The 26,124-nt window shown below is 33.9% G+C and overlaps 2 protein-coding genes across 4 annotated transcripts in view; one reads left to right on the top strand and one right to left on the bottom strand.

The window, feature by feature from the left end:
* Positions 1-26,124, top strand: part of LOC136822264 (uncharacterized) — a 43,361-nt gene that overhangs the window by 15,139 nt on the left and 2,098 nt on the right. The window lies entirely within an intron of this gene.
* LOC136822322 (micronuclear linker histone polyprotein-like) lies at positions 163-23,040 on the bottom strand. 3 transcript variants are annotated; one of them, XM_067078563.1, is made up of 3 exons: positions 22,834-23,040; positions 13,867-14,126; positions 163-1,910 (listed from the first exon to the last, which is right to left on the bottom strand). In XM_067078563.1, exons 1-3 carry the CDS (start codon positions 22,917-22,919, stop codon positions 640-642), a joined length of 1,617 nt encoding a protein of 538 aa, XP_066934664.1. In that variant the 5' UTR covers positions 22,920-23,040; the 3' UTR covers positions 163-639. The 3 variants fall into 3 exon arrangements, with proteins under 3 accessions (XP_066934664.1, XP_066934663.1, XP_066934665.1); XM_067078562.1 differs by lacking the exon at positions 22,834-23,040 and adding an exon at positions 18,923-19,491; XM_067078564.1 differs by lacking the exon at positions 22,834-23,040 and adding an exon at positions 16,296-16,379.

Raw genomic sequence — 26,124 nt, forward strand, 5'->3', positions numbered from 1 at the left:
TCATCCAAAATTAGGCTTTATTTGTTCTTTAGGTCTCAGCTAAAATTCAGCCTCTTATTCTTACAAAATTGTTCTTACTAGTATGCGTGTATTCTAGGCCTGAACTCTAGAGAAAACTCTTTTTGAAGAAGGCAATAGTAGGACTCTTTTTAGGTCATTTTTGTGTCTTCATTTTCTTAAAAAAAGAAGTTTTTTTATTGAACAGAACTAAAAGTGCGTTTTAATTAAGATTCACAAAACTTAAAAAAAATACTATTTTGAATAATTTAAACCAGTCCAGTACAAATATAATGTCCGAGCTAGGAAGCCCATGTTCTTTGGTTCAACATTGCAACATCATATGATTTAAACAATACTCTTCTACACGTCTTTTTTTTTTTAAGAAACACACTTTTAAGAAACATGAGGCTCAGAATGCCTAAAAACTAAGAAATATCTAAGAAACATGCTGAGGCTGAGAATGAGAAAATAACATTTTTTAATTCGTTTTTTTATAAGAACCTTCCAAGGCTAATTATGTCAAAAAGTTTAGAAACATGTAAGAAACATTTAAAGCTCAAAAGGCCGATTTCTTAAGAAACATTGAGGCTGCTTGGTAAAACTAGTTTCTTTAAAAAAAAAGACGTGTATAGCGAAAAGTTAATGTCTACATTTGTGATTACCAGGGGCGGGAATAATGAGGGCAATACACCCTGCGTGAGCTAACGCCCTATGAGTTCTCGGTGTATTATTGTAAACTCTGAAAGGAATACCTCTGAAACAAAATGAAACTTTTTTCGGTTTTCGATTTGTCTTTTTACGTTGTGAGTCCAGTATATGTTTTTGTTGTTGTCCTGGTATAAAATTTTTGGGTACCGTTGTTTTAAAACTTAACTGATGAATTTGTTTGTTTTGGTGTTTCTGTGCTACTGAGATGGAACTAACGGTAGAGATGGAGTGAGTTGAACCGTGTGCCGAATCTGTTGAACAGGATGATTCGCTACCACTATCGTTCATATATAAGTCTTCGTGAACCGAAACTCGTTTATAGTCGTTATTACTCGGTTTTCGTTTATTATTAAAACTTTCACGTAAATTTTTATCAATCAGTTCGATTTCTTTTGGATGTTGGGGTAACACTCGAGGCGTGTAATTTGCAGAACGAGTTTTCTTTCCGACGTTATTTTTATTGACGTCATATTTATTAGAGTCTTGTTTGTCGTTTCGCGATTTTCGGTATTCGTCCCGAACTTTAAGTCGGTGCGTTCTCGGTGAATCTTCCAAATCAGCGATCATATTATCGGGAGGGTTCGGTCGTTTTATGTATCTCGGTTCACTTTTACGTCCGCCATTATTGTTATCATTTTTATTAGTTTCCATAGGGATATCGTTACTGTAGTTACTATTATAAGACGAGCCTAATCTACCGTCTGACATATCCGAACGAATTCCCTCGTCCTCCTCAAAAATTTCCGGGGGTTCTGTATGTTCGAGTTTCATCAAATATTCTTGGACACGTTGATGACTTTTGACTTCTTCTACTTCTATTCGTCCTTTCTTTAATTTCTTTTTATTTCGATTCCGACTTCCGTTTCCGCGGCTATCATTTTCATCATCGGAAGAGTCGGAACAACTTCGTTCCTCGTCTAGTTCTTCCAAATCTCGATAAAAATCTGCTATGAGTTGTTCTCTACGGCTCGAAGCCGATGATTTTCGTTGCAACGATGATTTTCGGCGAGAGCGATCATTACTACCGTCAAAATTTCCGGAATTTTTCTTGATGTAGCTGCTTTGGGATGTAACAGTTCCATTGCTACGGTTGGTAGTGTAACTACGAGTGGTTGTAAAAGATCGACTGGTGCCTTTACTTCGATTACTTCCGACACTCTTGGCACTGGATTTTCGTGATACGATTGAACTTGTTACGGATCCTGTAGAGAGAAAGAGAAATACACGTTTTTTATAAGAATAAACTTTATAAGAACAAGTTAAAAACATAATTTTTTAATCCTTTGCAGAATCTACATCACCCAATTTCTTAGGAAAATGGAAAAATATACTCTAAAAATTATGAAAATAAGAACATGTTAAGAACATTTTTAGGTTTAAAACTCAAAATTGAAGAGGTTTAAAAAATTTTGGATGTTTTTATATGATAAACGTATAAGATAGACATTACGCTTTCTTCGACCCCCTAACTACAACGCATACGGATGGGTCATCTGGTGGAATACTTGAAAAAGTAAATAAATTTTTTTTTAAATTCCCCCAATTTTTGCAAGACATTTTGGATAGTTATAAAGGCTTAGTAGAAGCAAACTTTTATTATAGGCAACATAAATAGCAACAGGATGCATCTTTCGTACTCAATAGAGCAAGCATTGAACCCTAGCAGCTAGGCAGATCAAGGTATACAATTATTAAAGTAAGCTAAAATTTAGATCAAGTTGATTCAAATCTCAACATTTGTTTAGTGTTTCTTCTAAAAGAACACTTCAATCTGAAGGAGCTCCCAAACATGTCAGATACTGTAAGTTTGAGTTTGTGATAAAAAAATATTCTTGCTTACTCTTGCTTTCTCTGTCCTTGGTTTTCCTTGAGAACATTGCGGAATTGCAGCAAAAACAATGTTACTGTACAGTGCCTCAGAAAATCGCAAACGAAATAAAATTTATTATACAGTGAGTCTCCTTATTTTAGTGTCATCCAATATTAACTTGTAATACAATACCAAAAACGTTTATGAAATATTTCAAGCTCAAATTTTTAAATTCTTTTGTCTCCAGTTAGTCTTGAATACTACTTATAATAACTGAGCTTGCCTAGTGTAACAAATTTCATGGCAATATGATAATAAATGTTTTAAAAACAATTATAAAGCTTTCATCTGCACTGATGCCAAAAAAATGATTTAATAATACTTGTTCCTCGAGTGTATTTCAGTAATGCTCTTACTGTCTTATCATACTGTAGAAGGTCTTATCTTCATTGTCAAGGCATCTCGAAAAGAAAAGAAAAAAGCTATTTATCCTGACGTCTGATTACACCGCAAAGTACTTGAGTCAATTTGTTCATGATAGTCTATTTTTTTATATAAGAACATCCAAAATATTTGAAGCCTTGGGATGTTCTTAATATATTCTTATTTTAAAGTTTTTTGTCTGCAAAGCCATAAAATGTTCTTAGCTTGTTCTTAACATTTTAGCAATGGAAGCCTTATTTTCTTAAATAGTTTGTTCTTAAATAAAAGAAACGTGTAAAGTCTATTTTTTTCTTTTTTTTTATTGTTTTCTCCATTATTATGAAAAAATTCGTAAATCACTCGGCAACTTCGAAATATTTTCAGTTCTGATCGCTTTGCAACGCATTCTAAAATTTCATTTTCGTGTTTTTAATGTCTTACATGAACATTTTTATCACGGCTTGTTTGATTACTCTAAAGTTGAATTTGAAGTGTTTTACTTGAAAGTAACACATTATTTTTCTTAAAAGATTCAACAGTTACTCATTGTTGCGATAGACCAATTAACGTAAAAAACCATATATCCTTTTTAAGGTGTCTGAATATTAAGAAGGTGTGGTAATATTGTCGAATATGAGACTAATGATAATGATGAATAAGCTTCCTTTTTTCTTAGACCTTGCCAGAAAGGCCTTTTGATTTTAAAAACCCTGTTACCCAGAGGCATATTTCCCATTGGGGACGCATTTTTAACTAGATTTTCAAGTGAAGCGGGGTCCCAACAGGTCTGACACAGGGGTGTACTTTAGATTTATGATTGTGGTACGTACAATAATTTCCAATGATTTATATTGATTTGGCTCTCTCATGATACTGTAATCAATCAACTTTATAATCATAGACAGGCCCAGCAGAACAATCATAAAAAGTGGGGAGGCTGAAGACTGAAAATGAGATAAATTCGCTAGGAATTTAAGAGAAAAAAATCTCATTTGCACAAAAGTGTGGAGGCTGAAGTCTCCCCAGTCTCCCTGCTTCCGCCGGGCCTGATAACGATTTTAAATTGAAGTCAGCGTCGTTGCAAGCAACCTTTGTAAGAAAGTTTTATTTTTCGATTTCCTTATTGCTGTTTTTGACCAGGAAGTGATATTAAGGACTTGGTCATGTAAAAGAAAAACATTTGATTCAGAGTTTCATTGTGGTGTTATCTGTTGAGGACCATGTGTGGTCTTCTAGATATTATACCAAGCCTTGTGCTCTTATTACATTTCGTAGGACTTTGCCACATTCCCAGCAAGGATTCACAAAACTTTATTGAAAATTTGACCTTCTCAAATTTAAGCAATTTTTGCAAAAAATAGTTCGTTTTGGTCCTCCTCTTGCGGTTAATGATTAGAAGCGATAAATATTTGTCATGCAACCTTGCAACACTTGGTTTAAAACTATGCATTTCAATCATCTAGATTTGATCTTTTTAAAGATCTAGCTTAATGAGGCCCCCCAGCGAACCTTCAATTCACGCAATCGTGCAGTTTTTTTCCAAATTCGTGCATTCATGCAAATGCAATGTTTTTTCGCAATTCACGCAAAGCTTTCCAATTCACGTATTCACGCAAGTGAAAAGGCCCATTCACGCACTCACGCAAACCGTTGGGGGTTAATCAACTTGATTCAATTTCAACAACAATTAGATTTAAGATTTTTCCTCCTATCTTACTCCTTAATGAAACTAAGATTTTATCTGCGTGCATTGAAGGAAATAAAACTTCGACAGTTTTGACATAAGTTCAAAGTTTTGAAATTTTTTCTAATGATGACATGTTTTATAATGATAAAGATCTTTTTGATGGGACATGTGTAACTTAGTCCAGTGTTAAACCTTATTGGTGACCTATCAACGTCACAAAGTTAAAAAGCCTCTATCTGTATATACCTTTTCGACCGTAGTCGCGCGGTCAGGCGCGTGCCACTTTATTATTTAATCATCCCCCTAAACTAGACCCAATCCTTTTTTTACACCTTTTTCTATTGTCTATAGATATATGTATGAGACTGTGACGGTTTTAGGGTGGTAAAACGGACAAAAAAATGCCCGTGCGGGAATTTGCGGCTATGGTAGAAAAGATGTATTTGTATGAAATAACTTTAGATATTTGAGATCATTTATTCCTGGTAATGTTGAGTCCAGTACCTTGTACCAATCAAAGTTGATTAATTTAATCAAATTAAATTTAGAGAAATTTTCTGGATCATATTTTTGCGAACCTGTATTTTCTGAAATCTCTCACGTGGATTTAATTTCAGCCATCACGCCTCTTAAACGTCGAAATAGTGTTTAAAATGTGTTTTACGAAAATAACGCGTGGATTTAATTTTTGTTTATCTGTCGCTAAAATGTTCCAAACAAATTTTTTGAGGTCTTATATTTTATTTGTCTTTTGAGAGAATCGATTTTTTAACAGGCTTCACCCATAACCCAGGGTTTGCATAACCCAAACCCTATTCATAATAAATTCATGACGTAATGTTTTCTACGGAAAGACCCCGGTTTTTGGCAACAATGGCAAATTTTATACAACTTTTGTCTATTTTAACTTTGCCACTACTGGCTAAAACCGGGGTACTTCCGTAGAAAACATTACGTCATGAATACCATGTATTATAGCTTATTTTCGTGCAAGTTTTGTTATATCTCCTTAAACTACTCCGGAAATATTCTTTTCGATGAGTGTCTAAATAAATGGAAAATCCCGCAATCTAATGTATTTTTCTGCAAGTCTGTGGTTAAGATTTTAGGCTCAAGAGCCTTATAAGTGTTTTTAAGTGACTCGGAAATTGTAAATTTGCAATATTGTTGAGACAGCTCAAACTTGAGTAAACAAAATTTAAGACAGTTTCAAGATATTTATTTGACATACTGTGGTAAAGACTAAAGTGTAAAGGATTGTCGAAAATTTATTTTTAGTTTAACACAAGCAATCGAGTTGCTAAGGGTCCAGCCTTGAGAATGGCCTAAAAACTAAGCAGTTTGGCCATAACGACCTAGTCCTGAACCTGAGCATGAGCCGGGTAAGCAACCGAAAATTCCTAAAAAAGAGGCATTGTTGGCATTATTTGGTACCGATGGTATTTAGATACCAAATTTGAAGTACTTTGGACATAAAATGAGATAAAAACCCAAAAATTTTTAAGATACTAGGAATTTTTGGCTCAAAATGCATAGGCAACTTTTTGGCTGAAATCTGAAAAATCCTTAGCAACTCCAGCCCTGAGCCGAAGAAAATTGGGTTTGCTTATAAAAGTGAAGGTGTGAAGGCTTAAAGATAAATAAAGAATCCTAATCGGGGAAAAGTGACAGACAAGATTTTTAGGCAAGTGACGAAATTTTCATCCAATTTCGAGACGTTACCCTTTTATTAATGGTTAAGCAGTTGTCACTATGGTCAAGAATGATTCACTAAGAGGTTTTGGATTTTTTAAAGTTGATTCGGAAGTAGATTTTTAGGAGCTATATTTTGGTGTCTTGACCCTTAAGCCCTTTCGGAAATAGCAAAATTTGATCAATTCATTACCCACTGGTTATTAGAAAATATAGAAATTGAGGTTTCAAAACTTCTCAAGCTGATTCGGAAATGATTAGAATTTTTTCGAGTGGATGAATATGGCTTTATGTATCCCAAGGACAAACAAATAAGATTTGTCAACTTACAAAAATATATTTTGACACTCACACACTTAAAACTGTTCAATAAAATCTACAATTTGTAGATAGGCATCCTAGACTTCGTATGTTTATCAACAACTGCGAGTGTGGCGTGACGAGAAAAATAAGCTCTTTTAAAATTCAATTAGAGCCTACTAATTAATTATCAAACATGCTAATGGGTCTAGTATGATTACTTATAACCCATATGGTTACAGAGTCTCTTTCATAATTGTCTTATTATCAAATAGAATATGAGATGTGAATTTAACTATTCAGCTAAGCTAGATGCCAATTTTCCCACGCTGATTTTGTCTCGATTTGATAATTCAAACATGACTATCTTTTTTTTTTTTCTTTCCTTTTCTTAAAAATCAAAAATCTTTCAAATTCATTCACTCAAATTATCTTTCGAGCGAGGTATTGTATTTTTAATTTCATCTATTTGTCTTTTAACCCTTCAAACCTGAGAAACGTTCGCCAATATCGAGTCCCAGACTCCCCAGACTATAACTCCTGACCACTTTAATTAAAAGGGTATAAACGCTTAGAATGCTTTTAAAAGGGGATTAAAATACCTAAAATACCTAAAATACCTTTCTAATTAATGGTACCAAAACCATTGTCTAACTCCCAAGTTACAATATTTTATGCTAGTTTGAACTTTTGGATGTAAAAAAATAAGCTGGAAATTTTCATATTTTCAAAAAATGTTGCGCGTTGGAAAGGTAAGCTAAGGGGAAATGCAATGTTTCAAAATAAATCTACTTCAAATTTATCTAAAACAGACTTTACCTGTATAGCTATGCCTTCTCTTAATATTCATTCGTTTTTCCATCGTTTCTAATGTTTTCCTTGACGACGGCCAATCCATAATGGTAGGAAATACCTAGTCGCAATAATTCAAAAGCTAACGTGTTTTTAATGATAGCCGGTCAAAGTTTGAATATAATTAAAGAAAGTTTTCCGACTTTGAAATCTCCGTGCACAAATAGTCTTATAATTCCTTCTCCAGTGTCTTTTAGTGGTATTTTCAGCACCTAACCATGCCCTCAAGCTCGTCACTTTATGAGAACTTCTAATAGCTCTGCCTCAAGTCGTCCACGGAGTTGTTTTTCCAGCTATAATTTTTGAATTAATTTGGTTCACACTGCTAAAAATTTTAAAACACCCCATTTGAATTTATAAAATATATATTTTCGCCCAATGAAATCCCAGCTTGTTTTTTTCTTTTTTATGGGTTGAAGATAATTTTCATCTTTTTTGTTGATATTTCGCTTCTCTCTAAGGCACGGTTGGGTTCTAAAGAAAATAATTTAAAATAGGAATACTGTAGTTCGTTACGAAAGAGCGAGCGAATTTTCATTTCGATTTTTCATCTTTAGGTTTACATGCATGGTTTCAGGCAAGCTTTCCAGCACACATTTTTTATAAGCAAATGTTTGGGTCAGGGCTGGGGTTGCTAAGCATTCTAGCTCATTTGCTGAAAAACTTGCTTTGACCATCCCTAATATTATACCATATTTATGGCTATTGTTTGCCATACTTAGATCTAGAAAGCTTTAACTTGACGAGATAGATGGTGAAAAAAACGGCTAAAAATGACCTGTACATTTTTTTATAAGCAACTCAAATTTTCGGGTCAGGTCTAGGGTTGCTTAACATCCTAGTTCATTTTCTGATAAACCTGCTTTAACCATCCCTGATATTATACCATATTTATGCTTATTGGGTTAAGGGCTATCGCTTGCCATGGTATCTAAAAAGCTTTTACTTTGCGGGATAATGAAAAAACCGGATAATTTGAGCCCCAGAACCTTACCAACCTGGTTTCTTATAAAAAAATGAGTACCCCCAACGAACTATTAAACTATGCTATTCCTAACTAGTAATCCTCAAATCCAGTCTGAACAAAGTTGAGCATGGAAAACTGAATTGAAGAATTAGTTTGCAGTATTTAACTTGAAAAATACAGTACATTATGCTGCTTTTCTTCATGTCATCGTACTTTTTTCAATTTACACATTAAATTGTTCTTAAATTCTTCTTACCTTTTCTTAAAGAAAATAACCAGCTTTGTGTTCTTATAAAATTTTTCTTAGAAAGTAAGTGCTTAGATGTCTGATCTTACTGATCACTCTTTGTCTTTGAAGTCATTCATTTAAGAAAGAAAGCCCCCAGGCTGCCGGTCAATGTTCGGCTCGACAATTAACGAGAAAAATGTTGTGGGCTTGACCTCAAAGAATTTGACATAATGAATACTTACTGAAACTTAAAACTCGATCCAATGGCATTATTACGTTTTTAAGCCAATCAATCAATCAATCAATCAATCAATCAATCAATCAATCAATCAATCAATCAATCAATCAATCAATCAATAGCCAATAACTTCTAATCAATAAACAGCGGACATTTATCAATATTTCAATTCGTTTGAACTAAATACACAAACCATCCACATATAGATTTCAAGTATATTTTCAGTATTTTTGTCAACTAAAGTATTCACACATAAAAGAAAGAAAATTTGTTGTAGAATTATAGGTAGGTATCAAAACTCATTTATTTAACAGGCTACAGGAAGCCCTGTGTGTTACCACATACTGAAATGCGAAATATTTAATTAGAGAATCAATTAAGGCTATTTGTCACCATTATTTTGGGTTGTTATGAAATCCTTCCTTCTCTGAATATAATCATCTTGTTGCTTTCTACCCTGTTTGAATAACTTTCTATATCAATGGAAAACAATCCTGATGGTATACTTTAATGGGATAAACTTTCGCGGGGATTAAATTTCGCGGATTTCGCGGACTGGGGTGTCAACCGCGAAATTTGGAAGGGCCTCATCCGCGAAATATTTCAAAACCAAACTCAAAAAATTTCAAATAAATACTATTTGAATGGCTACTTGCGTCGAAGAGGCGCAAATAACGTGTATTTCAACAACCAAACATGTATGATTTGATAGTAAAAGTCACAAAATCGTGGCAACAACTTTCAACAATAAAAAAATGCCTTTTTCACTTCCTTTGTTTTCTAAAAAGTTTTCTCCTACTGTATATCTTTTACCCATAGTTAGAACTTTCGTACCCAACAAATCAACAAGTACCATCCATAATTCAGACTGTCATATATATTAATCTGATAGACCTAAAAATCTAATACAACAGATCAACCAACCAACCAAACGAACGACTAACTAACCATATCGAGAATTATGATTCATCAGATCAGATCTGATGGTCCTACAAATTTTCAAAAAAATGTTCAACAGTTTTTGTACTTTAAGTAAGCTCTTGTGTACACAAAGACTGACCGACTGTTACATGAAATAACACATTATTTTGAAGTGGGAAAACGAATAAGGCAACAGGATCAAATAGTCATAACGAAAACATGTAGCAACTGGTTTTATTCATGTAAAAGACCATCTAAATCCTTGTCTGAGAAGTTTTTGACTCGCTTACTCTTAATCCGTTCTCCTTTGTCTTGTTTTGCCAGCAATCGAATTAGCCTTTGAGATTGGACCATGTATTCAACTTTTTCAAGTTTTTTTTGAATTGATTTGCTTGATTTTTGTTTTTGTCGAAACAGTGTCAACACCGCCGGAGCAACCAAGCCATCATCTATTTTAAGTAGAACTAATCCAAAAAGCTATTTTCTTGTCTTAATAACCATTACCATGGTCATCAGTGTACTGACAATAACCTATTGTTCTCCTTGTTTACGTTCCAACCTGTTCGAAAAGAGTAGGTTCTATTTTTGTGGAAAGTTGTAACTATTTTCATCTTGGCTTTCTATGAGACAGTCAGTGTGACCCGGAGATGTTAAGCTTCGAGCGATGTTAGGATACTGCGAGATCCTGAGAATATCTCTAAAACAGTTCATTTGATGTTATGAAACCATGTTGCGTCATCTAAACCACTATATTTTCTAATGTAAACAAACAAAGTTCTCATGATTCCATCTACATTTAGTCGATTAATATTTCTTTTCAAAATAATCTTTTGAGCTTCTGATTCCTGTACACTGTGAACGTGCTACCTAATCCCAAAGATTAACTTCTCAATACTACATTCAAGTCAAAGAATATTCATTATAACTCAACAATCCAATCTTCTTGATAGGTTATGATTGTTTCAAGGTATACAACAATAATATAAACCTGGAACTAACAAAGACCCAATGAAGATTGTATTTTGACTGTCACTGTATCTATACCAGAGCTAATCTATCCAGAATAATAATGTTTAGAATCATAATTCAAAACTGATATACACCCAACAAAGCAAGGACATTTTTTTCTCCTTGCTTGACTAGAATCAATTGCAAAAGTAACTAATGATTTTAGAGAACATCAGTCAAAGAACAACCCAAACATTAAAAACACCATTTGACATGACCATCTTGTTAAATACCCATCATCTGACATCAATCTTCGATAGCATCATTACTTAAGAGAAAATTGCTCACACCAGATGGTGTAGATTGCTCAACAAAAGAACATCTTTTCCGTTAGCTTTATGGCTGTTTGTGTTACGGAAATAATAACTCAAATTTTCATATGGTTTCTACTACGTTTGAATAATGAGCTAACAACACGGAAAGCCTTCTTTCTTTCTAACACGTTGCCACTTTAGCGGGAAAATTTAAGAATTCCGGGTAGTTGAAATATGAGCTTCGGAAAGTTATACAGCCTCCTAATTTAACACAAGGTTTTCTGTGCCTTTACAGGCGGGCTATACCAGAAATAAGTCAGTGGAAATTTAGTCCGGTAAGTGGGAATCTTTCTCAAAAAGATAGTACACGCCTTTTTTTATAAGAATTAGTGTTTTTTCAATTTATCATCAGTATTCATAATTTTTCGGTAAAAATCATCGTGAAATATTCTTACGGTATTCTGAGGATTGGATCCAATCTCAGCCAAAATCTAGCATGTAATAAATACCCCAAGCAAAAATTTGGCATTTTTTGTTGAACCTTATAGCATTGCTATTGCTATTGCGAAAATTGACATTAATAGGTTCAGTGGTTGTCAAATTCCATGATGATGGTGTTGTTACCATATTCTTAAGTTTTTGGCCAATTTCATTATAAATATTCTTATAAAGTATATTCTTATAAAAAAAGATATTACTGATGATCATTTCTCTGACAGACTTGACCTATTTATGATAGTCCTGATTACAGAAGGAGCTTTAGGTGAAGAGTGCGATTTAGTTAATTTTAATGTGATATACCTTTTCATTGTAAAATAAAGTTCAGGTATCACGACGAGAAATAAAAAAGTAAAATTAGCTCTGTTTTTTACGATATTTCGTCCTCTTTCAGTACTTCAAAAGGGGCCCTACAAAACGTTAATTTTACAACTCATTTTCTTAAGTTTATTTAAGTATCACAAAGGTAGGGTGTGGAAACCATTTTCTGTGCCCCCTGACTTGTTGCGTAACATCTTTTTGGCACCCAGAATGCTTTTTTTCTCAGGTAGAAATCCGTTTTGTCACGCGACGCCTTCTCTGGAGAGGCGTTATCACTATGACGTCATATAGGCGTTACAATGGAATGCGGATGACATGTCCATAGTTTCAAAAGTTCGTTACACGTTTTTTTTAATAAGGAACACGTTTATAAGGAACTCGAGGCTGAAAATAAGGAATTGTTAAGGAACTGCTCAGGCTGAGAATAAGAAAACAAGTTTTAAGGAATCCAATTTTTGCGAATCCAAACTTAGCAGCTATGTAAATAAGGAACTCGATAAGGAAATTTGAGGCTGAAATTCTCTGTAAGAATAAGGAACTCCAGGCTCAGAGCAAAGTTAAGGTTCCTTATTATGTATCTTTTAAATTATACACGTTTGTTTTATAAGAACATCTAAAAAATTTTTTGAAGCATTTCGATGTTCTTGATTTCTTAAATTTTAAGCCTAAAAATGTTCTTAACATGTTCTTATTTTCACCGTGACTATTTTTATCCATTTTTCTAAGAAACCGTGTGTTTTGGAATTTTCAATTTGTTAATTAGTCCTTGAAATTTTTGCCATTGAAACTTTATGTTATTATAGCATCTCATAAGCATCGCTTAACCTTCTACATATGTTTTTATATAATTTTTTCTTATAAAACCATGTAAAAGTGTTGATTAAGTATAAGATTTCATAGGAACCCAAAATCCGTCAACAAAAACGATATTTCCTTCGAACTATGTTTCTTTTTGCTCTTAGTTTCATTAGTTGGGAAGTGAAACATAAAGGTGTCGATGAAGTACCAACACTTCGTTTGAAGTTTTTTTTAAAGGGAAACAGTGAATAGTACCTGTTTTTTTATAAGACATCCAAAACCTTTTGAAGTCTTTGGATATTCTTAAGGTGACTTTTTGAGTTCTATGCCTTAAAATGTTCTTAAATGTCTGTATTTTCATCATTTTTTGAGCATTTTTATGCGATTTTCTAAGAAATTAGATGTTTTAGAGCCTGTGAAACCTCATAATGTTCTTAACTCGTTCTTAATATTTTTGTCATCAATGCCTTGTGTTCTTATATAGTCTGTTCTTAATATATTTGTCATCGAAGCCTTATGTTCTTTTACAGTTTGTTCTTATAAAAAAGATGAACTACAAAATGAGGAAGCATAAGCTACGATCTTTAATGGGAAAAACCAGTGCTGTTTGCATCATATACGGAACTTTTAAGTCCACTTTTTCTTTCCTTTCAGGATGGCTAAATACTTGACACTTCATCTCACATAAGGTCTAGAGAATATCGAAGAATTCTTTTTACTAAAATTTCACATGGAATTGTAACATCGTACTTTTTTCTTATCACTCATCTTAATTTAGGAATGTACCAAAGCTCAGATCTTTTCTGAATCAGTAAACTCAACTCGTTAAAACTCGTAGAGTAGAGAAATCTATGGATAAAGAGTGGCGCCCCCTACCTTCGGGTAATTAGCTATCGAAAGAGGAGCCTTCGGGTCGCCTCTGACTGCGGTTTCAGAATTACTTTCTCACTTACTTAAAACTCTTAATTTTTTTAGCGGTGGTCTTTAGTGAGCTTTTTGATCCATCAATATATAGTTCTTCATTTACAGTATATAATCCAAACATCGTTCAAACTTTGGAGTTTTAGAGGTTCCAGTTAATGAGACTTCACTGTAAAATCACTTATCGAACATTGAACGAGCTTTGAAAGATTTCAAAATAAACAAGAGCTCAAACTTACCAGTTCTTTTTAACGGTAGCAAACTAAGACTACTTCCACTTCGCTTGTGGTCTTTCATATTTTCTTGTAATCGATATCTCTCCATCGTTGAGCTACTTCGTCTCGATGGTTCTCCACCTTCTTGGTTTTGTTTATTGAAATTGACCATGTCTAACGGATGACGTAATGTTTTTCCATGTTTACGTTGACGCGCTGATCCGTCTTCTTGATGACTTGCTGTACTTACTTTCCGACCATCTTCGATTAGTATACCCATAAGGCTGAAAAAGAGAAACGAAGTTTGAGTGTCAAAGACCCCTTGGAAACCAAGCCTAAGTGGGAAATTTGGCCAAAGTTCCTCTATGGGAAAGTGGTTTTTATTTCAATCCCATTTGAAATTCAATGAAAAGAAATGCAGTCCGAAACCATAATGTCATATCGACAGAAATTTTCATTCCTACTGCTGGAAAGTTCTTTGAGACAGGGATATGTTGAACGGTGAAAAAAAATGCGGCTAATATATTTTGATTTTTCCCTTTGAGACAGGGATGTATATTTTATCGACCGCCCTGAAGGCGGTCCCACGAAATCGTTAGGCCAATTGTCGCATATGAGTGCAATACTGAGGAGATAATAACAATTTCGATTTCCTCCGTAATATATTAACCGCGTGACCAAATTTAATAAAACGCGGGAAAGAACTTTTGCAAGTCACTCAATAGTTTTTAACGTGTAATACTCTCGGGTATTTAATTACTTTTGATTGAAAACAATTTACCTTTCGTTAATTAGTTCTTATATAGTAAACAAAGGATGGCGAAAAAGATGGGCATATTTATTTTTCTTATAAGCATCTACTTTATAAGAATCAAATCAAAAACTCTAGATTAAAGGCAATTTACCTTTCGGTAATTAGTTATTATAAAGTAAACAAAGGATGGCGAAAAAGATGAGCATATTTTTTTTTCTTATAAGCATCTACTTTATAAGAATCAAATCAATAACTCTTGATTGAAGGCAATTTACCTTTCGGTAATTAGTTCTTACAAAGTAAACAAAGGATGGCGAAAAATATGAGCATATTTATTTTTCTTATAAGCATCTAATTTATAGGAATCAAATCAATAACTCTTGATTGAAGGCAGATTACCTTTCTGTATTTAGTTCTTACAAAGTAAACAAAGGATGGCGAAAAAGATGAGCATATTTATTTTTCTTATAAGCATCTACTTTATAAGAATCAAATCAATAACTCTTGATTGAAGTCAGATTACCTTTCGGTAATTAGTTCTTACAAGGGGTTTTTAAAATTAGGCGATGGCAGTTAGTGTACTATTCAATATTAGCAAATAAAACATATTACATTGGGCTTATTTTTATTAAAATCTCGCCAACTCGCCTTTCTAATAATCTGGAGGAAGCTATTCTAATAAAAACGTGTTGCCGAACTATTGAGTAATTAATTGACTTAAGTTAACAAAATGTGAGATTCTTGATCTTGGTATTTTAAGCAACTTTACTTAGTTTGCAAATTTTTAATCTCAAAAATCAAACAGACAGGTGGAAAGATAATTATAAAAGTCAAAATGAGTTTAATCAAATTTTCAGGGCGGTCGCACCAGTGGGTGAAATGACTTTTCACCCACTGTACTAGTTTTAAATAAGTTTGAGTTCACCAATTTAGTGATACTTCAGATTGTGATAATGTAGATGTAACCAAATATACTAAATACCCAATAATATATAAGTGATATTGGAGGTTTTACGTTTGGTTTCCTTTCGAGAGACCCCCCTCTGGCATCATCGGTAAAGATGATAGGATGATGTTTTCTCTTAAAAACTCTTTATTACCCACAATATGACCTGCATCTTTTGGAAGAAACATAGAGATAAAAGATTTGGTAAGAATCGATTTGTCTTCTATATGCATATAGTTATAGATCTGTGTGAACCAACTCGCTTTAGGTCGATTTCTTTATCCTCAACTTAAAAGATATTCCCTTTTGTTCCTATCTTCAAGTATACTTAAAATCCCTATTTATTAAAAAATATGAGATTCTTCATCACCATCATCATCATCATTGGCTAGCTAAAGAATCCTCACCGAGTAACTGAGACAGGGGTGTAATTTGTATGTCTGGATAAACCTCCTGTCTGTTATAAGTTCAATACACACAGGGGTGTCACAGACCTGCTGGACCCCAGCCCCACTGGAAAATTTGGCAAAAATTTCGTCCCCGGTAGGAAAATACCCGGGAATTTCAGCCTCAATGGGAAATTGATCTCATCCCCATCCGAAAATCAACTTTTAAAAACTGCACTCAAAAACTATCCCACTGGAATTTATATCCCCATTTGCATTTCGATAGAAATCCCCAATTTATCCCCACTGAGGACTGTGAGACAGGGGTGTTTCAATAGTTAAAATAATTCAAATACATTTAATATACCTATTGCTCCGAATACCACTACCATACATAATGTCCTCAGAAAGACATTTAATGGATATCTTTTTAGAATGTAGAGTGCTGCTTTAGACTAAAATACCTCTATATATCTCACAAAAAAACATCAAATATATCTTTTACAAAGATATCCGATAAAAAAGCAAATGCCATCAATCGTCTGTTTTAAGTTTAAAGTATATATAACAAAAATTTCTACTTTTGAAAGACTTTATTTTCAGTTTCCCTACCATTAGGTAAATATTGATCTAAAGATTACAAGCGGTGCAATTAATTTAAAAACACAGCACTCCTCAGCTTGAAATATGTTGTTTTATTCGCAAGCTATCCTTTGCATGGAGCTTAAGCAGGTTTTTTCTCTCTTTAATTTGTATCATAGCGAAACAAAAGTTAATTAGAATTAATAGGTTTGACTTTTTGTTTTCTTAATCAATGTTTATGAAATCAATAATGACTTTATTTGTACCAGCATTTATTGCTTACATAAGAATTATAAGAATATATACGTGGGAATACGTTTTTTGATAGAATGTGAACCAAACCCTAGAATGCCTTTAGAGCACCTAGCGTCAAACCTGGTACGGCTCAAATACTACTACCATTTATCTCTTGTAAAAGTAAACTAAGTTCTTTATTATAAACTATATAACATAAAGCTTTGATGGCCAAATATTAAGAACAAGTTAAGAACATTTTAAGGCTTTGCAGACCCTAAAACATCCAGTTTCTTAAGAAAATGGGCCAAAATACTCACAAAACGATGAAAATAAGAACATTTGATGCTCAAAACTCAAAAAGTTAAGAACATCCAAAGGCTTCAAAAATTTTGAATGTTCTTATAGAAAAAACGTCAGGAAAACGAACGCTTGTTCTTCTACCATTTTACTTTTTTTAGATCAACATATTTTGATAAACTTTTAAAAATGATTATTTAGATTTCTGATGATGACACGTCCCAGGGATAATCTTTTCGAAAACCTCCCCTTTATTTTATTTTCTACTTTGCTTTTGAAAATAATTTTTCAATCTAGATTTTATCTTGCGATTAATAGTGTAATAAGTATCCGCTATAATCTTTCTATAACAAACATGGATCCTCAATATCTTCTTATAGAACCATCACTGTTAGTGTCTCAAGGACTTTAAGTACCATGTCTACGTTTTAAGCATCGAGAATTGTCTATCACATGTAAAAGTATAATTCTTCATAGGGACATCAAGCCAGAGATTATCAGGTACCATTAATTGAAGCTTTACAGTGGAGTCTCTTTAACTCGAACATCTATAACTCAAATGTCTCCTAACTCGAACCTCTATAACACAGATGTCTCCTAACTCGAACCTCTATAACTCAATAACTCGAATAACTCAAATGTCTCCTAACTCGAACCTCTATAATCAAATGTTTCCTAACTCGACCTCTATAACTCAAATGTCTCCTAACTCGAACCTCTATAACTCAAATGTTTCCTAACTCGAACCTCTATAACTCAAATGTCTCCTAACTCGAACCTCTATAACTCAAATGTCTCCTAACTCGAACCTCTATAACTCAAATGTTTCCTAACTCGAACCTCTATAACTCGAATGTCTCCTAACTTGAACCTCTATAACTCAAATGTCTCCTAACTCGAACCTCTATAACTAAAATGTCTCCTAACTCGAACTTCAATAACTCAAATGTCTGTACTTTCATATGCCAGGTGTAATATAAATAAACGTTTTCAAATCACCAAATTGTAAGATTAAGAAGACAATCGTGACTTAACGCATAAAGAGATCATCCGTTACCATAAGATCAATCACCAACAAAACCTTTTTTTCCAATAATGATGCAAACCAGGTTTAAAAAAACCCGTTTTCCCAGATTAGAAAAGTTTATTGTGGTCTGGAGCTGACGAAGTCTCTTGCTTATGAAAGTAATCTAAACCCATTGTTTCAACGTTAATCTAACGTTATATGGACGTTGTGAACGTTAGATAAACGTTGAAACAACGTTGTGTGTCAGTTGGGAATGCATTAAATCGTATACCTTTACTTAACTCTCAAACCATGTTCAAACTTTTTCTAGAGTGCTAGACAACTAATTCAGACATAAGAAAAACAAGAGAAATCTAATTGAAGGGCCAAACTGATATTATCATGTTACAACTATTTTATTATTACTTAACTACACCAATATTACTATATTATACATGGATTATAAACGACTCCAGTCTACAATCATGGTCGAAATAGAATGAGAATTCCGGTTATTTTAACGTTTTTCAAGATTTAAAGTTCTAGCGAGAAAGTCGATATATTTTGGGCTATCTCTTTAACAATTTGGGAGGGGTTGGCAGACTTCCAGGCTATATTCTGAGCCTTATTGGACTATTTTTGAACTTTTGGATCCTCATCGAACCTACTTTAGAGCACTTACAAATCGATTGTGGTTTCAAAACTTCCCGGTGGATTTCCCTTTTTTCTCAAATATTACGACCATGATTGTAGATGAAACTTAAATCCAAAAGTTTAACATTTTAGGATTTTAATATAGAAAGTAGATTTAAAAAAAAGGAGTATTTGAGAGATTCTGGAAAGTGTTTTCATCAATAATTTTAGTGCTATACCTTTTCTTTGAATTGTTAACCATATAATCTTTAACTTGTGGAGGGACAGAAAAATCCCATTGTGGCATTTGTTGGTATCTTGTGTATTCTCTTATAATATCCACTCTACGTCTCTCGTTGATTGTCGGTAAATTTGGAAGACGTAAAGGTCGTTCCAAATATTCATCATCATAAGGTTGCGCCCTTGGTAGAGGGCGTTTGTTAGATTTGACTTTATTGGTTGATTTAGTACCGTAAAAATCATAATGTCCAAAATTCCGCTTAGCGTTTGATTGAAACATTATTTTCGATAACAAAGCTACTAATTTTGCTCCTTTCTTGTTAAATGTTAAATCACTCCAATTTATTTGCTTTATTGTATAGTAATGTAATGTGATGGTATTTTAAAGTATTCACGGTCCAAAAAAAAAACAGCTCTAAGCCTCAACTTTCAGTCAACAAGACCAGATAATGCAGCAAATAGATGTGATTGGTCATTCGAGATATGTTTTTCAAACTAAATTGCAAGTATATTCTCATATTACTAAGCTTCGAAAGAGTTTCCCAGTTTCTTTTTCTCGAAATATTTAACTCTCCTAGATTTGAATATTTTTAAATATTTTGACGAGTGGTTTGTTCATTCAAAATCTGCTGATTCAGCTTAAATTTTTCATGTTTAGTTATTCAATATTCAAACTATTGGGAATTTGTCTATATTTAATTGATTTCTTTTCAATTTTTTCCTCTGTTTTCTTTTCTGGTATTCATGTGTGAGCATTGGTTTACCACATCTTTTATAAGAACGAATAAATTCTCCCTGAGCCTCAGTAACTTTTCTGTAAAATTTTCAAGCTCAAATGTCCTTTAAATAAGATTTTTGCTTTCGTTGAATATCTTAAGATATACTTGAACCTCAAATTGCCAGTTTGTTTTAGGGTTTACCACCGTTTTGCCGAAAGTTAAGTCTTCTGTAGAGATTTTTATTATCATAAAATTAAATGAGATTACTGATCTTAATAAGAAAATTGACAGAAAACTCAAACATAATTTCGGCGAATTCCCGAATCTCAGTATTTCAAAATCAAATTTTCTGGTCTTCGTCAATTTTTGACTTTTAACTTAAAGTCATAATCAATAAACTAAGTGTTTCTAAGAAAAAAAATTCAAACTATACGTTCTTGCAGGTTCTTGTGCAAAAAATAGAGACTCTAGGAGTTACACATTGTTTCAAAATTTATAACTTTCTAATAAATTCTATATTCAGTACCATAGCCGTCCTCACACCATTGAACGTCAAAGAATAACTTATTGATAGCTTTTTGTTGCCCACTTGAAATTTCAACACACACAATCAACCCCTGCAGTGCTAGGCGTGGAGTGAAGGAGAGCTCATTAATAATATTTTTGACTTTTGCGATCAAGAAGTTGTTAGGGATTAATTATATGTCAAAATTAAAGAGTTTGGTCAAATCACTCTATAGCAATACAAAAAATTATTTTGTTCCTGCCACAAATAATGGATGCTCGTTTTCGTTTGCACCGGATTTTCGAGTTATAAATAAACTTAAAATCCCCGCTAGTTATCCCACCCATTAAAACAGTTGATTTTCCATTGCCATTGGCTCAACCGATCCTTACCGTCCGCACATACCCAGCAACCATTTTTGCCTAAGTACACTGAGACAGAGGTATAGGCATTTCTCCATTAAATTTATCTTTTGATCTGAAGATTGACCTAATAACTTAAAAATGATCGTCATATCTACTGCAGGAAAGGAGTTCACATCCCAAGGAAATATTAACATCTGACTCTTGCCCTATTCCTATTCCTATTTGCCCTATGTGTGTTGGTCTTGTACGTTTTAAAAAGGTTTTCAAATGGTTCCGATCATATCTAATGGACAGTAAAGGAGTCATATGTACCCAGGAAATATTAACATTTGTCTCTTGCCTTATCTTTTATATTAATAGTTTCATGAACGTTTTAAAAGGTTTAACTACATTAAGCGTTTTCCTTTTTTCTCTCGCACATACCGCTTATATTCCGTTTATTTGTCAATAATTTTCAGCTAATGCGCCGGTTAAAATAAAGACTAAGAGATTCAATGGAAATTAAACCTTTCCTTTTAAAGTAAACAAGAGCCGCAAAGATGCGGATAAATATTTCCTTTACAAATGTTAAAATAATAATTGATGTCCTCAAAAGATTTCAAAGTGCTTTATCTCAGATAACATCAAGCAACACAAGTCCCCAAGAATTTCAAAATTCGTTTATGTAATTGCTAGTATTTGCAGGATTATTCCTAAGATGACGAAGGTTCAAACCTACGGATTACGGATTTTGAAAGTTCCCTTTTTTGTCCCAATTCTGCTGTATTAGCCTCCTTTTAAAAAATTTGCAACCCAGGACATTTTTATTCCAACCCCCCGCTTATTAAGTTTTGAGATTTTTTCCTTCTGGAAAGGAAATATTTAAATATGAATCTTTCCGTCTTGATAGGTTCAGAGACCCGTGTTTACTTTCCCAATTTTTGAAGATTATGTGCAAATTTACTAACTGTTGGCGATTTTGAAAGCGAGGTCAGATTAGATCTACTAAAGCAGGACAAAGGATGTGGTGCATAAAGCACGTCAAAAAGTTCAACCTTCATATCAAACTTTTTTTAATTCCGATCCCCAAAAATCTTGAAATTTTGATAAGATATTTTTGAACGTTTTGTGTATCAGAGAATTAATTGGATTAGACTAATCTGAGTCCAAAAAATTGAGAGATTCTTTGTTTGGAACCTGAGGTAATGTCAGGGTATGGTTAATGAAAAACAGCTGCAATAAAAGACACAGTGGAGTTCTCATAAGTCGAACCATAAATCGAACACGCACAAAAGAGTGTTTTGTTAGAGCTCATAAACAAATTAGACCAGACAACCTGATTTGCAAACGTCTACAGGTACCTAACGCCTAGATTCGTAGAGATTTTACTGTAGCTTTATACGTCCTAGATTTGTAGAGGTTTGGCTGTCGCTCTATACGTCCTAGACGCCTAGATTTGTAGAGGTTTGGCTGTCGCTCTATACGTCCTAGACGCCTAGATTTGTGTAGAGGTTTGACTGTAGCTCTATACGTCCTAGACGCCTAGATTTGTGTAGAGGTTTGACTGTAGCTCTATACGTCCTAGACGCCTAGATTTGTGTAGAGGTTTGACTGTAGCTCTATACGTCCTAGACGCCTAGATTTGTAGAGGTTTGACTGTAGCTCTATACGTCCTAGACGCCTAGATTTGTAGAGGTTTGACTGTAGCTCTATACGTCCTAGATGCCTAGATTTGTGTAGAGGTTTGACTGTAACTCTATACGTCCTAGACGCCTAGATTTGTGTAGAGGTTTGACTGTAGCTCTATACGTCCTAGACGCCTAGATTTGTAGAGGTTTGACTGTAGCTATATACATCCTAGATTTGTGTAGAGGTTTGACTGTAGCTCTATACGTCCTAGACGCCTAGATTTGTGTGAGGTTTGGCTGTAGCTCTAGACGTCCTAGATTTGTGTAGAGGTTTGACTGTAGCTCTATACGTCCTAGACGCCTAGATTTGTGTAGAGGTTTGACTGCAGCTCTATACGTCCTAGACCTAGATTGTGTAGAGGTTTGACTGTAGCTCTATAGTCCTAGACGCCTAGATTTGTGTAGAGGTTTGACTGTAGCTCTATACGTCCTAGACGCCTAGATTTGTGTAGAGGTTTGACTGTAGCTCTATAGTCCTAGACGCCTAGATTTGTGTAGAGGTTTGACTGTAGCTCTATAGTCCTAGATTTGTGTAGAGGTTTGACTGTAGCTCTATACGTCCTAGACGCCTAGATTTGTAGAGGTTTGACTGTAGCTCTATACGTCCTTGACGCCTAGATTTGTAAAGGTTTGAATCTATCAAAAATAACTTACACATCTAAATCATGGGATGCTTTGCGAATCATATTTGATAAGACCAGATGTGTCTCTTCTGTCCGTCCTTTCTTTCGTTCTGGCATTATAAGATCACCAAAAATTCCTTCTCAATCATCAAAAAACAAATTAATCCTCTCTATTGTTTCAAACCTATTAAAACATTGAATTAGACATATAGAACAGCATTAGAATAGCTTATTTGATTGCTGGATAATAAGAGTATGTGTTTAGATAATTTAGATACCCCCTTCTGTCATTTTGTGCTTGTCATATATCATAATTTCTAACCAAGCATATTTTGATAATCACGCTTCTTTATAAGAACGTCAACGAATAAGTTTTGACTGAGACTTGCTGTTCTTGCTCTCAGTAATTCCAGGGTTATTATTATTCCTTACTTTAAAAATGGGCTTAGATTAAGCATTTTTAACTCGTTTCTGACCGATGAAGCTAGGGTTCTTTTATATTTCGTTCTTAGCTATTGACCAAAATTAAAGCTCTGGGTCTTTAAGAATATTGTTCTCATAAAAAACGTATCAAAATAACGAGCTGTAAAAAGCGCATAGAAAGCCTCCGACAGTGAAAAAATAACACGGAGGAGGAAATGTGGTCAAAAATGAAAAGCACTGAGGTGAAGTGTTTTAGCTTTTCATTTTCGACCACATTTCCTTCTATCTTGATATGTAATTACTATCCAATGTTAAGCATTTGAATAATTTTAAGCATTTTTTCTATCTTCGCAAAATTGGTTACTACTTCTACTTGATTATAATCTTCACATAAAATTGTCTCACCAAAAAATTACAGCTTTTAGTTAGAAGATGGTCCTATTGAAGTGAAAAACAGCAAAAGGAGGGTTTTTCGACTATAAGGTGATTCTATAAGCTGTAATGTTGTAACTGTAGTCACTTTTTGTGAAAAATAATCATATCAGCTGAAATCAGGAGATTTTAAAGTTCTTTTACACCAAGTTAAAAACACTTGTTCTATTTTTTCAGTCCGACCTGAACCCTTTTCTTGTCACGATCACACTTGAGGTCCTTTAGATTACCTACCATGTTAAAAGTTTCTCCATCCAAGAAGACACAAGCCAAAAATATCTGTGCTATCCTGCAATGCTAAGCCTATATTTTCACGAATATCTAAAGTATCATCATAATTCAAATAAGTTGTGACGGGAATTGCATTATGGGAATTTGATTATCTGTCAATTTTGTGATAAAGGACTGTTTCGTTTACGTTTCAACAAATCATCAAATTGCGTCATTTTACCCATAAACTATGTAAAGAATCTTTCTTCTTGAGCTCAAATCTAAAGCGCCGGTCCTAATATCTAAGACTAACAAAAACCGCCAAAGATAAATTTTACACTTCTATAAGAATATCAGGGTGAGATTTCATAGTTAGAACGATACGTTTAGAACAATAGAAAAATAAGAATAATGCTCACCCTCAGCCAAAGTACACTATTCTTATAAAAGAAGTGTGTATAATTTGTCTTTTTAATTTTAATGAAATTAGATTTCTTACTCGTTTCTGGTCTTCAGGAAAATTCCGTCCCTTTAAGGTTCGGTTTTCGGAGGTCGGTTAGCATATAGCATTCTCTGACCCTAGCACACCCCAGAATTTCCTGCGTGAGTTTGATTTAGATAAAGTTTATTGTATCTCTCGCCAATTCAAATTTTTCCACCGTCCTTGAGCTCCAATCGAAATAATAACCTTTTGTTTGTTGTAGATTCTCTCTATAACATCCACTATATGAGGATATCCACCAAAGTCAAAAGTCAAAACAAGGATGTTAACAAGAAGCACTTACTCTTTCCACGTGCATCCTTTAAACCTCCTACATGCTCTACGTGCCTATTACTTCTGCGATTGAGATATAGAATTAGCATCGAAAATTCAAGAATTTTGCCGTTATATTAATTTGTTTTGAATGAGGAAAATTATTACACGTTTATTTTATAAGAATGGTGTAAATCCATTTCATCATGGATATTCTTAACTTTTTTGGGAAAATAATCCTAAAATATTCTTACAGCATTCTTAGGTTGGGATCCTAATTCAGACTAGATTTAAAATTTAGTACATACGTCTCAAGCATAAAATGCCATTTTTGTGAAAGGAGTTAGCCTTGCTCGGGGGTAATTGACAATTTATAATTGAAAATGCTCTAAAAATGGCATTATTAGCTTGAGTAGCAAAATTCAATGATTGTCCCCAGTTGAAAATTACACTTCAATTTTTGTCCGCACTGAAAATAATCAAATAAATCAATTCTCACTGTAAAATATTATGTTTTATTTCCCATCCCCACTGAATTTGCCTACAACAATGGAATTTAAATCCCCAGTCATAAAAGATATGGGAATATCGATCCCCATCAAGTTTCAGTCCGTTATTCCCCCCCCCCTGGCTGAAAATATCCTACTGGGTCTGTGAGAAGGGGGTGTCTGTTCGAATCTGTAGAGGCGATCTTTTACGCAACTCGAATATTTGCTTCCATAATGGCGTAAGTTACGTAACTTAACAAAACACGAAAACTTCTATCGCTAGGTGGTCTAGCTTTATGCTTTTCATGCTATAGTCTGAAGTAGTTCCTACCTCAGTGCGCCCTTCCCCCCCCCACCCTAAAACGTAATCGACATTAATTGTATTTAGGCAATTTTCTATCAATTCATTCAATATTTTTCTTTCGAATTTTATGCACTCACCAAACGAAAGAAAAACATTCACGCAAATCACTTCCTCTCAGTAGCGAGAGTAGCGAGTTATGTATGTGTGTTTTCTCTGGGACGGAAACGGCGAGCTACTGATTTCTCTTGATCCTGATTGGCTGAGGTCCGTCATCGATTTTACGGATCAAATAAACTGCGGGTTGTTCCGAATCATTTTAGTCTTTCAGCTGTCCTTGAAAATGCAAATGTATAAACTCGCTAGGGATTGTTTTCAGGAGGTACAGAAAGCCTGGCGTATCCTCAATCAACTATTAAAGTTACATGGCCAGTTATGAACCACAATTTCATCACAAGAAATCTATTGAAGATTCAAATAGCATTTATTAACATATTAGGGTTGTCATAACATTGTCACCAAAAATAAATCGGAATTAGAAATTGAATAATCGAAGAAAAAATAAAATTATGGTTAACACGGAAGGGTAGACATTAACTTGATTTTGAAAACTTCTTTCGTGATCTATTTTTCATCATGATCAAAATTTGTACACTTGCAATCATTGTTGTTTTTACTTGTCAAGCAAATGCTAAAAATGAGGTAAGGAGCGAA

This window comes from Clytia hemisphaerica, unplaced genomic scaffold (assembly GCF_902728285.1).
Source record: "Clytia hemisphaerica strain Z4C2 unplaced genomic scaffold, Clytia hemisphaerica genome assembly, whole genome shotgun sequence".
In the NCBI taxonomy this organism is placed as follows: domain Eukaryota; kingdom Metazoa; phylum Cnidaria; class Hydrozoa; order Leptothecata; family Clytiidae; genus Clytia; species Clytia hemisphaerica.

Coding starts and splice junctions, on each gene's coding strand:
- LOC136822322 (XM_067078562.1), bottom strand. CDS start 19,203: ATGTTTCAATCAAACGCTAAGCGGAATTTTGGACATTATGATTTTTAC. Junction 14,127..18,922: donor GTTAACAATTCAAAGAAAAG/GTATAGCACTAA, acceptor TCTCTTTTTCAG/CCTTATGGGTATACTAATCG. Junction 1,911..13,866: donor GCTACCGTTAAAAAGAACTG/GTAAGTTTGAGC, acceptor TTCTCTCTACAG/GATCCGTAACAAGTTCAATC.